The sequence below is a fragment of the Bombina bombina genome, chromosome 7 (assembly GCF_027579735.1).
Source record: "Bombina bombina isolate aBomBom1 chromosome 7, aBomBom1.pri, whole genome shotgun sequence".
Lineage (NCBI taxonomy): Eukaryota > Metazoa > Chordata > Amphibia > Anura > Bombinatoridae > Bombina > Bombina bombina.
In genome coordinates this window covers 267,161,796-267,176,593 of record NC_069505.1, presented here as the reverse complement: position 1 = coordinate 267,176,593, position 14,798 = coordinate 267,161,796, and the positions used below count along the sequence as shown (strand labels likewise).

Below are 14,798 nucleotides of genomic sequence, written 5' to 3'. Positions count from 1 at the left end.
CCTTAATTCCGATTGGCTGATAGAATCCTATCAGCCAATCGGAATTCGAGGGACGCCATCTTGGATGACGTCATTTAAAGGAACCATCATTCGTCGTTCAGTCGTCGGCCAGGATGGATGTTCCGCGACGGAGGTCTTCAGGATGCTGCCGCTCCGCTCCAGATGGATGTCGATAGAAGATGTCGCCTGGATGAAGACTTCAATCGGATGGAAGACCTCTTCTGCCCCGCTTGGATGAAGACTTCAATCGGATGGAAGACCTCTTCTGCCCCACTTGGATGAAGACTTCTACCGGATCATGGACATCTTCAGCCCCCCGCTTGGGCTTGGATCAGGACATCGGAGGAGCTCTTCAGGACGGATCGGTGAACCTGGTATGGTGAAGATAAGGCAGGAAGATCTTCAGGGGCTTAGTGTTAGGTTTATTTAAGGGGGGTTTGGGTTAGATTAGGGGTATGTGGGTGGTGGGTTGTAATGTTGGGGTGGGGGGTATTATATGTTTTTTTTACAGGCAAAAGAGCTGAACTTCTTGGGGCATGCCCCGCAAAGGGCCCTGTTCAGGGCTGGTAAGGTAAAAGAGCTTTTAACTTTAGTAATTTAGAATAGGGTAGGGCATTTTTTATTTTGGGGGGCTTTGTTGTTTTATTAGGGGGCTTAGAGTAGGTGTAATTAGTTTAAAATTGTTGTAATATTTTTCTTATGTTTGTAGATATTTTTTTATTTTTTGTAACTTAGTTCTTTTTTATTTTTTGTACTTTAGTTAGTTTATTTCATTGTAGTTATTTGTAGATATTGTATTTAATTAATGTATTGATAGTGTAGTGTTAGGTTTAATTGTAGGTAATTGTAGGTATTTTATTTAATTAATTTAATGATAGTATAGTGTTAGGTTTAATTGTAACTTAGGTTAGGATTTATTTTACAGGTAATTTTGTAATTATTTTAACTAGGTAACTATTAAATAGTTCTTAACTATTTAATAGCTATTGTACCTGGTTAAAATAATTACAAAGTTGCCTGTAAAATAAATATTAATCCTAAAATAGCTACAATGTAATTATAATTTATATTGTAGCTATATTAGGATTTATTTTACAGGTAAGTATTTAGCTTTAAATAGGAATAATTTATTTAATAAGAGTTAATTAATTTCGTTAGATTAAAATTATATTTAATTTAGGGGGGTGTTAGTGTTAGGGTTAGACTTAGCTTTAGGGGTTAATACATTTATTAGAATAGCGGTGAGCTCCGGTCGGCAGATTAGGGGGTTAATAATTGAAGTTAGGTGTCGGCGATGTTAGGGAGGGCAGATTAGGGGTTAATACTATTTATTATAGGGTTAGTGAGGCGGATTAGGGGTTAATAACTTTATTATAGTAGCGGTGCGGTCCGCTCGGCAGATTAGGGGTTTATAAGTGTAGGCAGGTGGAGGCGACGTTGAGGGGGCAGATTAGGGGTTAATAAATATAATATAGGGGTCGGCGGTGTTAGGGGCAGCAGATTAGGGGTACATAAGGATAACGTAGTTGGCGGTCGGCAGATTAGGGGTTAAAAAAATTTAATCGAGATGCGGCGATATGGGGGGACCTCGGTTTAGGGGTACATAGGTAGTTTATGGGTGTTAGTGTACTTTAGAGTACAGTAGTTAAGAGCTTTATAAACCGGCGTTAGCCCAGAAAGCTCTTAACTACTGACTTTTTTCCTGCGGCTGGAGTTTTGTCGTTAGATTTCTAACCCTCACTTCAGACACGACTCTAAATACCGGAGTTAGAAAGATCCCATTGAAAAGATAGGATACGCAATTGACGTAAGGGGATCTGCGGTATGGAAAAGTCGCGGCTGAAAAGTGAGCATTAGACCCTTTTTTGAGTGACTCCAAATACCGGAGGTAGCCTAAAACCAGCGTTAGGAGCCTCTAACGCTGGTTTTCACGGCTAACGACAAACTCCAAATCTAGGCCTTAGATAGGGAACATAGCTTAGGCCTTAGAATTCCTGAGCATATTAGCAGCTTAACACTTATAGTAGAGACAATAAATAATTAACTATTCTTAATGTACATACAATGCTAATGTTATATAAAAAGCAAGAGTCTTCTACTATGCATATATTCGATTCAATTCTTCTAAGACCAATACATATTTAATGTTCACAGCAAAAATACTTTTAGTCACATATAGTTGCTACTAAGACCTATTTAGGAACTGCTACCGTTTTACCCAATACAGGTCCTTGAGTCACATAGAGTGGGGTAGTTAAGATCTTGATAATCTAAACTAAATAGAATTAGCACCATAAAGCACAAAATAATAAAGGCTTGATCTGTAGAAAAAAAATACCAACTTAACATAATGTTCTAGCTGCAATAATATTAACTAAACACTATGATATTGCCTGTATGATTGCTCTCTATAGGTATCTTAGAATGGATACCCATAGCATATATATCTAGCAAAAAAGATGTGGTGTCAGTATACGCCAATAGGGCTCAGGTATATAACAGATAATATAGCAATTAACTTTGGCATAACGATATATAATAATTTTCACAACAATAACCACTGAGTGCTGGAAATATGGGCTCCATGTACGAAGCAGCGAAAGCTGCTCCGGAGCCTTTGTGGGGCAGGTTCGCATATGTGAGCCTGCTTCCCGCAATGTAAGAAGCAGCAGTCATTAGACCGCTGCTTCCTACAGCCTACGCCACCTCTTAGGTGGCGAAGCAAAATCACCGAGAGCACGCTCGCTCTCGGTGATTGACAGCCCCTTCAGTCTCGTGATTGGTCGCGCAATTGATATGTATTATGGAGTACTTCAACCAACCACCTTAAATAAATGACAGTGTGTAAGTTATCCAACTCCTATTTTACACTCGCAACCAGAATGTCTCTCCTTTTTCCTTTTCAATTTCCAGTGGAGATAAGCATTAGATGGTAGAGGTGCTACTGATGCATATTCTCTTCACAGCTGTGTCTCCTCTTGACTATCCAGTTTGGTAGGAGTTATGGCACAGAAATCACCAGTGTTCCAGCTAAGCAGCAGTGTCTCCATGTAGCGGCAAGTACTTGGGAGTGAATGCGTCACATAAGTACATTCATGTGGCGGCCATATTTCTTCATGTTGTAGGGCTAGATTTTTGTCAAGAGGCCCTTTGTGTAGGTAGTATGCAGCCGTATAAGTAGCTGTAGTGTACGATTGGGTCTCACCAATGTCCCGACCAGGTTCTGGCTGAATAGATAGCTTAGATTCAGCGAGGTCATTAGGAATAAGCGCCATGTATAAGATCTTATAGAAAGCAGCATGGTGTTCAGCCAGCATGTGACACACCTCTTCTAAAATGCTGCTGGCACTTTCCATTTCGTCTCACTATGTAGTATGCTTAAGTTAACTGGTGAAGTCAGTCTCTATGGGCTTTTGCTGGTTGCTCCAGTATCTCAACAAGCTCCAGTCTGAAAGCTGTTCTAGAAACGGCTAAGACCACACACATGTGTTCCACTTTACAGAATTGTTTACTTGTTTTCCATCTGTTCACGGTCGGTGTATAGACTCAGGCACCTTTAATAGCAAAGTGTTTAGGCTTTCCCTGCTTTCATAATTATTTATGGTGTTTTAGATTCTGTAAGTTTAAACTATTGTGGAAGCTCCTCTGAGAAGTGACCGCTCCTGATCATGGCTAGCTCCGCCCCCCCACCTTAGTTTCTTATTTTTTAAAAGCAAATCTTGTCATTTTGTGATTCTAGCTCTCCACCAGGCTCTCCTGATTTGTTGCTTAGAGTAGCCTCTATCTCTAAACCTCTGGGCCATTTATTCAGCTTGTCTTTCAAAGGCCGCCTCAGTTGTACAGTTACTCTTAAAGGGACATTAAACACTAAATACATGCTAGATAGAATGATACATTCAAAGAAAAGATTAGTCCATGACTAACATGTAGATGTATTTTTTAACGTTTCATTAGTTGTTTAAAAAGTGACAAAATAAGTGTAAAGTTTTAGTGTCTATAAAACACTGGGAGCTGCCATGTTGTAACTTGTGTTACCTTCTCTGCTGTGGCCAATTAGAGACAGTTATAAATAGGTCACTAGAGTGTGTAGCCAATGGTTGTGCTGGATTTAACAGTGTTCTGCACTTTTATTTCTAACAGGAACTGAAAAGCTCACAATTTCAGAATGGAATTACAGGCAAAGAGAACAAAATATATAATAAAAGTATATTGCAGAGTTGTTTTATATATACAATTTATCATTTTATATTACCATCTCAAAGTGTTTAATGTCCCTTTAAGATGGAGAAACTGACTCACTGGGATTCCTGAATTTAACTTATCAGGATGATGACTGGTGGCATGCAAAAGGCTATTGGTAGCCGTATCCTTTCTGTAAACTTCTGTCCTTGCCAGGTTATTAGATTTCTTAATTTTGAAGTTCAAGAATGTGATCTCCTCTTTACTGGTCTTATGTGTCAGGAAGAGATTGTAATTATTCACATTCAGTAGATTTACAAAAGTATCAACCTCTCCATATTACCATGTCGTCCACATAGCGCAGCCAGAGAACCACGTGTGCATCAACCCATGTTGAGAGGTTTTGAAAAAACCTCTTTAATCTCCCAGAGACCTAGATGTAAACATGCATAGGTTGGTGCACACATGGCTCCCATGGCTGTGCCTCTAAGTTGCTTATACAATTGTCCATCAAAACTAAAAATATTATTTTTCAGTACAAATCCTAACAATTTCAAGACAAACTCTGTATGCTTTCGGTATTCTGCTCCCCTTAAGTTAAAAAATATTTGGCAGCTGCCAGTCCCACATTATGGGGGATAGTGGAGTACAGAGCAACAAAAAGAATATCATCATCAAGAGTAATACTGTATATTTTCTTAAGGACATCTTTGGTATCTTGGACATAGGACAAGAATGTGGGCAAAAATTGCCTCAGGAAGCCATCTAGATACTAGCTAATTACTTCAGTTGGTCCTCCTATGCCCGAGATAATGGGTCTCCCCGGAGGGTTATGAATTTCTTGTGCAATGTGCAATTTTGTGAGGCAGTAGAAAGTGGGGATTTTAGTGAATTTCTTTATTAGGTAGTTGAATTCCTTTACTGTTAAAAGGCCTTCCAGTCTTGCTGCATTCAACATAAATGATGGCTCATTACAAGAGTTTTCATAGTCAGTTCTTATTACTTGGCAATATTGTGCTGGATCATTGAATTTTCTTTTTACCACTTCGACCTGTATACATTCCATTTTTACAAAATTTAGTCTAGGGAAATTTTAACTCACCAAGAAACACTACAGCTAACCAATTAACACCCATTTAGAGCTCCCAACCAGCTCAAATGTCTTGTCTTAGAAATATCCCAGTTTCCAAAGAAAAATCCAAACCACCAAATACAGTGGCACCACCCACATGAGAGATTCTACTTTGTCCATAAGTCTCCCTAACCCTGCTTAGGCTTCCAAGTCCCAGAAGGGATTAACAACCCCATCTCTGTCATCAGTCAGGCCACCTAACCACAGATCCAGACCATACTGGTTACACTCTTCCACCATTCAGTTAAGCCTCTATGCCACATCCTCCCTGGTTCCATTTTGTAAATAAAAAAAAATATGTGATATAATCATGTTACACTACATTCTGGTTTCATGCGTTTTATTGGGATTTGGGTTCCGATAAGCTAACATGCACAAGATCAGAAGTGAAAAACCACGCTGACACAAGGAAGGGCTGCCCTCCAAGAAAAGGGGGCAAATTTTGACATTAAAACTTGCAGCCGAAACAGATTATTCAGACAGAGCACACAATTTTAAAAACTTTCCAATTTACTTCTATTATTTAATTTGTGTAGATATTTTGGTATTTATAACCTAGGTAGGCTAAGGAGCATCAATGAATTACTGGTAGATATTTGCTGATTGGTGGCTACACATATTATTATTATTATAATTTATTTGCAGAGCGCAATCAGATTTTGCAGCTTTTTAATGGCTCCCCCGATGTGTTGACCTACAGTAGCTAGTGCATTGCTGCTCCTTCATAAAGCATACATTTTATGGCAATAAACTAACAGATTAAAGGGACACTGAACCCAAACATTTTCTTTCATGATTCAAGTAGAGAATCCAATTTAAAACAACATTCCAATTTACTTCTATTATCTACAGGGAGTGCAGAATTATTAGGCAAGTTGTATTTTTGAGGATTAATTTTATTATTGAACAACAACCATGTTCTCAATGAACCCAAAAAACTCATTAATATCAAAGCTGAATAGTTTTGGAAGTAGTTTTTAGTTTTTTTTTAGTTATAGCTATTTTAGGGGGATATCTGTGTGTGCAGGTGACTATTACTGTGCATAATTATTAGGCAACTTAACAAAAAACAAATATATACCCATTTCAATTATTTATTTTTACCAGTGAAACCAATATAACATCTCAACATTCACAAATATACATTTCTGACATTCAAAAACAAAACAAAAACAAATCAGTGACCAATATAGCCACCTTTCTTTGCAAGGACACTCAAAATCCTGCCATCCATGGATTCTGTCAGTGTTTTGATCTGTTCACCATCAACATTGCGTGCAGCAGCAACCACAGCCTCCCAGACACTGTTCAGAGAGGTGTACTGTTTTCCCTCCTTGTAAATCTCACATTTGATGATGGACCACAGGTTCTCAATGGGGTTCAGATCAGGTGAACAAGGAGGCCATGTCATTAGATTTTCTTCTTTTATACCCTTTCTTGCCAGCCACGCTGTGGAGTACTTGGACACGTGTGATGGAGCATTGTCCTGCATGAAAATCATGTTTTCTTGAAGGATGCAGACTTCTTCCTGTACCACTGCTTGAAGAAGGTGTCTTCCAGAAACTGGCAGTAGGACTGGGAGTTGAGCTTGACTCCATCCTCAACCCGAAAAGGCCCCACAAGCTCATCTTTGATGATACCAGCCCAAACCAGTACTCCACCTCCACCTTGCTGGCATCTGAGTCGGACTGGAGCTCTCTGCCCTTTACCAATCCAGCCACGGGCCCATCCATCTGGCCCATCAAGACTCACTCTCATTTCATCAGTCCATAAAACCTTATAAAAATCAGTCTTGAGATATTTCTTGGCCCAGTCTTGACGTTTCAGCTTGTGTGTCTTGTTCGGTGGTGGTCGTCTTTCAGCTTTTCTTACCTTGGCCATGTCTCTGAGTATTGCACACCTTGTGCTTTTGGGCACTCTAGTGATGTTGCAGCTCTGAAATATGGCCAAACTGGTGGCAAGTGGCATCTTGGCAGCTGCATGCTTGACTTTTCTCAGTTCATGGGCAGTTATTTTGCGCCTTGGTTTTTAAACACGCTTCTTGTGACCCTGTTGACTATTTTGAATGAAACGCTTGATTGTTCGATGATCACGCTTCAGAAGCTTTGCAATTTTAAGAGTGCTGCATCCCTCTGCAAGATATCTCACTATTTTTTACTTTTCTGAGCCTGTCAAGTCCTTCTTTTGACCCATTTTGCCAAAGGAAAGGAAGTTGCCTAATAATTATGCACACCTGATATAGGGTGTTGATGTCATTATCACACCCCTTCTCATTACAGAGATGCACATCACCTAATATGCTTAATTGGTAGTAGGCTTTCGAGCCTATACAGCTTGGAGTAAGACAACATGCATAAAGAGGATGATGTGGTCAAAATACTAATTTGCCTAATAATTCTGCACTCCCTGTAATTTGCTTCATTCTTTAGATATCCATTGTTAAAGAAATAGCAATGCACATGGGTGAGCCAATCACACGAGGCATCTATGTGCAGCAACCAATCAGCAGCTAAAGAGCCTATCTAGATATGCTTTTCAGCAAAGTATATCAAGAGAATGAAGCAAATTAGATAATAGAAGTAAATTAGAAAGTTGTTTAAAATTGCATGCTCTTTCTAAATCATGAAAGAAAAAAATTGAGTTTCATGTCCCTTTAATGTCCCTTTAAAGGGATGATTGTTTCATTTAAAAAAACAAGCACTAAGCAGTTGCTTATACTTAATAGAAATCATTGCAATACATATTATTTATTTATTTAAATGGATTTTACCTTTTTATTTATTGTTTTACACTACATTTGTGCAGTATCCTTAATTCCTGTTACAGCCTTACAATGAGGATGAGCCTCTGCAGGAAGGTTTATCTTAGCCTGATCTCATAAAACTTCTAAGCTGTTTTACTATAAATTAAAGACTAGATAACAGGGAGTCTGATGTTCTTATGCTCAGAACCGACAAAATAAAACTTTGGTTTTAAAAATTCGCCACTATTATTACAACCGGGAAAAGGGGCTATAATGAGAAATACTAAGTGCTAATTTTAAAAGAAAAAAAATTGTTTGCCAATTTATAAAAAAGAAATGTTCTCTTTACTTTGATTTAACAGTTAACAAATTTGTTTTACCACTGTTTAATAACCCTTTAAATTGTGTAATATTTATGTTAACTGTATTTTTCATTTTTATTTTTCAGCATTTCAGGGAACATTTGGACAAACTTTTTGCTAAAGGAATTGGAATGCTGGATCTTGCATTAAGTGAGGCTTTTGATTTACTGAGTGAAGTAAGTATAATTAGTATGCAAATGTATGCTAATCTTCCCAATGTTATTTGCATAAACTGAAAATGTTTGCTTTTTATTTTTCATATCTCATATTTGTATTAGTGGTATTATGGATTGCCTAGATCTTCTTTTTTTTTATTAAATAAAAACTTTACACAATTTATAAAAAGCCTGCAATTACAAAAGGTCAATATCACTTGCAAGAAACAACTGTGATGTTTATTTATAAACAATTATCAATTTTTTTTTTGACAGGACAGGTGCATATCAAATAGATATCCCATTAAGCTCAGTAAATAAAACATACGCCTAAATTTAGAGTTTGGCGTTAGCCGTCAAAACCAGCATTAGGGGCTCCTAACGCTGGTTTTGGGCTACCGCTGGTATTTAGAGTCAGTCAGGAAAGGGTCTAACGCTCACTTTGCAGCCGCAACTTTTCCATACCGCAGATCCCCCTACGCCAATTTGCGTATCCTATCTTTTCAATGGGATCTTTCTAACGCTGGTATTTAGAGTCTTGGCTGAAGTGAGCGTTAGAAATCTAACGACAAAACTCCAGCCACAGCAAAAAGTCAATAGTTAAGAGCTTTCTGGGCTAACGCCAGTTCATAAAGCTCTTAACTACTGTGCTCTAAAGTACACTAACACCCATAAACTACCTATGTACCCCTAAACCGAGGCCCCCACACACCGCCGCCACTCTAATAAAAAAATTTAACCCCTAATCTGCCGACCGCACACCGCCGCAACCTACGGTATCCCTATGTACCCCTAATCTGCTGCCCCTAACACCACCGACACCTACATAATATTTATTAACCCCTAATCTGCCGCCCCCAACGTCCCCGCCACCTACCTACAATTATTAACCCCTAATCTGCCGACCGGACCTCACCGCTACTATAATAAAGTTATTAACCCCTAATCCGTCTCACTCCCGCCTCAATAACCCTATAATAAATTTTATTAACCCCTAATCTGCCCTCCTTAACATCGCCAACACCTAACTTCAAGTATTAACCCCTAATCTGCCGACCGGACCTCATAATTTTTATCTAACAAAATAAATTAACTATTATTAAATAAATTAATCCTATTTAATGCTAAATACTTACCTAAACCCTAATATAGCTACAATATAAATAATAATTATATTGTAGCTATTTTAGGATTTATATTTATTTTACAGGCAACTTTGTATTTATTTTAACCAGGTACAATAGCTATTAAATATTTAAGAACTATTTAATAGCTACCTAGTTAAAATAATTACAAAATTACCTGTAAAATAAATCCTAACCTAAGTTACAATTAAACCTAACACTACACTATCAATAAATTAATTAAATAAAATACCTAAAATTATCTACAATTAAACCGAACACTACACTATCAATAAATTAATTACATACAATACCTACAAAAAAAATACAATTAAATAAACTAACTAAAGAACAAAAAATAAAAAAAGAACTAAGTTACAAAAAATAAAAAAATATTTACAAACATTATAAAAATATTACAACAATTTTAAGCTAATTACACCTACTCTAAGCCCCCGAATAAAATAACAAAGCCCCCCAAAATAAAAAAAATACTCTACCCTATTCTAAAATAAAAATTGAAAAGCTCTTTTACCTTACCAGCCCTTAAAAGGGCCTTTTGCGGGGCATGCCCCAAAGAATTCTGCTCTTTTGCCTGGAAAAAAAAAATACAATACCCCCCCACCAACATTACAACCCACCACCCACATACCCCTAATCTAACCCAAACCCCCCTTAAATAAACCTAACACTAAGCCCCTGAAGATCTTCCTACCTTATCTTCATCATGCCGGGTATCACTGATCGGTCCAGAGGAAGCTCCGAAGTCTTCATCCAAGCCCAAATCATCCAAGCCCAAGCGGGGGCTGAAGAGATCCATCATCAGGCTGAAGAGGTCCATCATCGGGCTGAAGAGGTCCATCATCATGGAATCAGCCAATCAGATTGAGCTTGCATTCTATTGGCTGTTCCGATCAGCCAATAGAATGCGAGCTCAATCTGATTGGCTGATTGGATCAGCCAATCAGAATTTTCCTACATTAATTCCGATTGGTTGATAGAATCCTATCAGCCAATCGGAATTTGAGGGACGCCATCTTGGATGACGTCATTTAAAGGAACCGTCATTCATCGGGAAGTCGTCGGGCAGGATGGATGTTCCACGTCGGCGGGATGAAGATGGATCTGGAAGAAAGAAGATTGAAGATGCCGCTTGGATCAAGACTTCAGCCCGATGATGGACTTCTTCAGCCGCCGCTTGGATCAAGACTTCAGCCCGATGATGGACTTCTTCAGCCGCCGTTTGGATCAAGACTTTAGCCCGATGATGGACCTCTTCAGCCCGATGATGGACCTCTTCAGCCTGATGATGGATCTCTTCAGCCCCCGCTTGGGCTTGGATGAAGACTTCAGAGCTTCCTCTGGACCGATCAGTGATACCCGGCGTGGTGAAGATAAGGTAGGAAGATCTTCAGGGGCTTAGTGTTAGGTTTATTTAAGGGGGGTTTGGGTTAGATTAGGGGTATGTGGGTGGTGGGTTGTAATGTTGGTGGGGGGGTATTGTATGTTTTTTTTTCCAGGCAAAAGAGCAGAATTCTTTGGGGCATGCCCCGCAAAAGGCCCTTTTAAGGGCTGGTAAGGTAAAAGAGCTTTTCTATTTTTATTTTAGAATAGGGTAGGGCATTTTTTTATTTGGGGGGGGCTTTGTTATTTTATTAGGGGGCTTAGAGTAGGTGTAATTAGCTTAAAATTGTTGTAATATTTTTATAATGTTTGTAAATATTTTTTTATTTTTGGTAACTTAGTTCTTTTTTTATTTTTTGTACTTTAGTTAGTTTATTTAATTGTATTTATTTGTAGGTATTGTATGTAATTAATTTATTGATAGTGTAGTGTTAGGATTAATTGTAGATAATTGTAGGTATTTTATTTAATTAATTTATTGATAGTGTAGTGTTAGGTTTAATTATAACTTAGGTTAGGATTTATTTTACAGGTAATTTTGTAATTATTTTAACTAGGTAGCTATTAAATAGTAAATAACTATTTAATAACTATTGAACCTGGTTAAAGTAAATACAAAGTTACCTGTAAAATAAATATAAATCCTAAAATAGCTACAATATAATTATTATTTATATTGTAGCTATATTAGGGTTTATTTTACAGGTAAGTATTTAGCTTTAAATAGGATTAATTTATTTAATAAGAGTTAATTTATTTCGTTAGAATAAAATTATATTTAACTTAGGGGGGTGTTAGTGTTAGGGTTAGACTTAGCGTTAGGGGTTAATAAATTTATTAGAGTAGCGGTGAGGTCTGGTCGGGGTTAATACTTGAAGTTAGGTGTCAGTGATGTTAGGGAGGGCAGATTAGGGGTTAATACTATTTATTATAGGGTTAGTGAGGCGGATTAGGGGTTAATAACTTTATTATAGTAGCGGTGAGGTCCGGTCGGCAGATTAGGGGTTAATAATTGTAGGAAGGTGGAGGCGACGTTGGGGGCGGCAGATTAGGGGTTAATAAATATAATATAGGGGTCGGCGGTGTTAGGGGCAGCAGATTAGGGGTACATAGGGATAACGTAGGTGGCGGCGGTGTACGGAGCGGCAGATTAGGGGTTAAAAAAAATATGCAGGGGTCAGCGATAGCGGGGGCGGAAGATTAGGGGTTAATAAGTGTAAGGTTAGGGGTGTTTAGACTCGGGGTACATGTTAGGGTGTTAGGGGCAGACTTAGGAAGTGTTTCCCCATAGGAAGCAATGGGGCTGCGTTAGGATCTGAACGCTGCTTTTTTGCAGGTGTTAGGTTTTTTTCAGCTCAAACGGCCCCATTGTTTCCTATGGGGGAATTCTATTATTATTATCAGGTATTTGTAGAGCGCCAACAGATTCCGCAGCGCTGACTATGTAATCTTCAGGGCTCTTTAGAGCTGGCTCCTTCTTAAGGATGAGTCTTATCTTCATTTTGAATCAGACAATATCATGGGTTTAGCATATATCAATTATCAAGAATGAACATTCAGTTCTCTTGCGATAAAGGAGGTGTCTCAAATTCTAAAATGGGCAGAGATCAATTGCTGTATCATTTCTGAAATTCACATTCCAGGAGTGAACAACTGGAAAGTGGACTATCTCAGTCACCATTTCCTTTATCAGGGGAATGATATCTTTGCTTAGATTTGTTCTACCAGATAGTCAGAAGGTGGGTTCTTCTAGAAATAGATCTAATAGCTTCTCATTTAAAAGCTTCCCAAATATTTTGCAAGGTCCAGGTCTCCTCAGGCTGAGTTTGTATATGCTGTTGTAGCTCCTTGGTCCTTTTGTCTGATTTACATATTTCCTCCAACAGTTTTGCTTTCAAGAGTGATAGCTCAAATCAAGCAAATGAGTTTGCAGACTTTGTACAAATGTCAGTTCTCCTCCTTGGTCTCTTCCTCTTTGTTATGACCTTCTATCTCAGGAGATTGAAAGCATAATATTGAAACAGCGAGGTTTCACTAAGGCTGTGATAAATAATTTAATTCAGGCTAGGAAACTTTCATGAGGAAAATGCATCACAAAACTTGGAAGGTTTTTCTTTTTTTTGGTGTGAAAAACGCAGTTTTAATTTGCATTCTTTCTGGATTCACAGAATTCTGCAATTTCTGCCACAAGGTTTAGACAAAGGCTTTTCTGCTAGCTCTCTATTTATTCTATATCTATGCTATTTTGGTGTTATACCATAGAAAGATTGTTAGACTTTGTGACGTTCAGAGTTTTGTTCAAGCTTTAGTCAGCTATTAAGCCAATGAGGCCCATTTATCAAGCTCTCTATGGAGCTTGAGGGTCTGTGTTTCTGGCGAAACTTTGAGTACGATCGGGTTGATTGACACCTCCCTGCTGGCGGCAAGGGAGCTCTTGTGAGCTGCTGGTGCAATGTTGAATACGGAGAGCGTATTGCTTTCCGCATTCAGCGAGGTCTTGCGGACCTGGTCAACAAGACCTTTGATAAATAGGCCTCAATATCTCCTCCTTGGAAGTCTCGCTCTTTGAACCTATGCATTCTATAGACATTCAACTTCTGTCTTGGAACATATTGTTTCTCTTGGTGATTTCTTCTACCCTAGTTTCTGAATTGTCTGCTCTTTCCTGTAATCCTCTTATCTAATTTTCCATCAAGATAAAGCGGTTTTAAGAATGAATAATAATGTAATTTCCCCAGACAATATCAATAGAGAAATTGTAGTTTCTTGTCTTTATACTAATCCTCTGAACTCTAAGGAAAGGCTTTTTACATAATTTGGATGTAGTATAAGCATTAAAGTTTTATCTTCAGGCTACTAAGGATTTTAGGCAATCCTCTAGTTTGTTCATTCATTTCTCAGGTCCAAGCAAGGGTGAAAAAGTCACGGCCTTTATTTGCCTTTGTGGTTTAAGCTTTGAATTCATAAGGCTTACTTGGAGGCGGGAAAGTCTCCCCCAAAGCAAATTACTGCTCATTCATACCAGATCAGTTTCTACTTCCTGGGCATTTAAAAATGAGGCTTCAGTAGAATAAACTTGCAAAGCAGCAACATGGTCATCTCTACATACCTTTACTAAATTCTACCATTTAAATTTCTTTGCTTCTTCAGAAGTTGCTTTTGGTAGGAAAGTCCTCCAGGTTGCCATGTCTGGGTTTTATGTGCCTGCCTTTTCCAAAAATCTTTTATCCCAGCCTCATTACTCCTGGACTTCAAAACTTGGGTTTTAGTTTCTCAGAAGTAATGAGCCTGAGGACTCTCACCACCTTACAAAAGAAAACAACACATACTGAAAAACACCTGACTTTTAGATTTTTCAGCTGGCTCCTGGATTAAGATATATTTGTTGAGCACTAATTTTTACTGTGAGACCCAGGATCGAGACCGCTCCTGTTCTCTATCTGTTTTTGTGGGAGAAGCTACATCATGCACAGGAGTGACACTTCAGGGACTGAGTCAGTAACTGTCAGACTCAGTTCGCTCCTGTCCTTTGTCTCTGTGGGGCAAATCACAGGCTCCCAGCAGCATAACCGTATGATGCACAAGGACACAGAGCCAGCGAGGGGTAACATTCAAGGTGGGACAAGCACGTAAGTTTAGCTTCCTTCCCACTTACTGCACATTGTGTATAAGCATTGATTGAGTGCAGTCAGGCTTAGT

The 14,798-nt window shown here is 38.5% G+C and overlaps 1 protein-coding gene across 1 annotated transcript in view; it reads left to right on the top strand.

Annotated features, from left to right (window-relative positions):
* The window catches only part of CACNA2D3 (calcium voltage-gated channel auxiliary subunit alpha2delta 3), a 1,718,630-nt gene that overhangs the window by 790,844 nt on the left and 912,988 nt on the right, over positions 1–14,798 (top strand). The window contains 1 exon segment of the mRNA XM_053720740.1: positions 8,503–8,592. Within this exon segment, the coding sequence (XP_053576715.1) occupies positions 8,503–8,592 (90 nt within the window).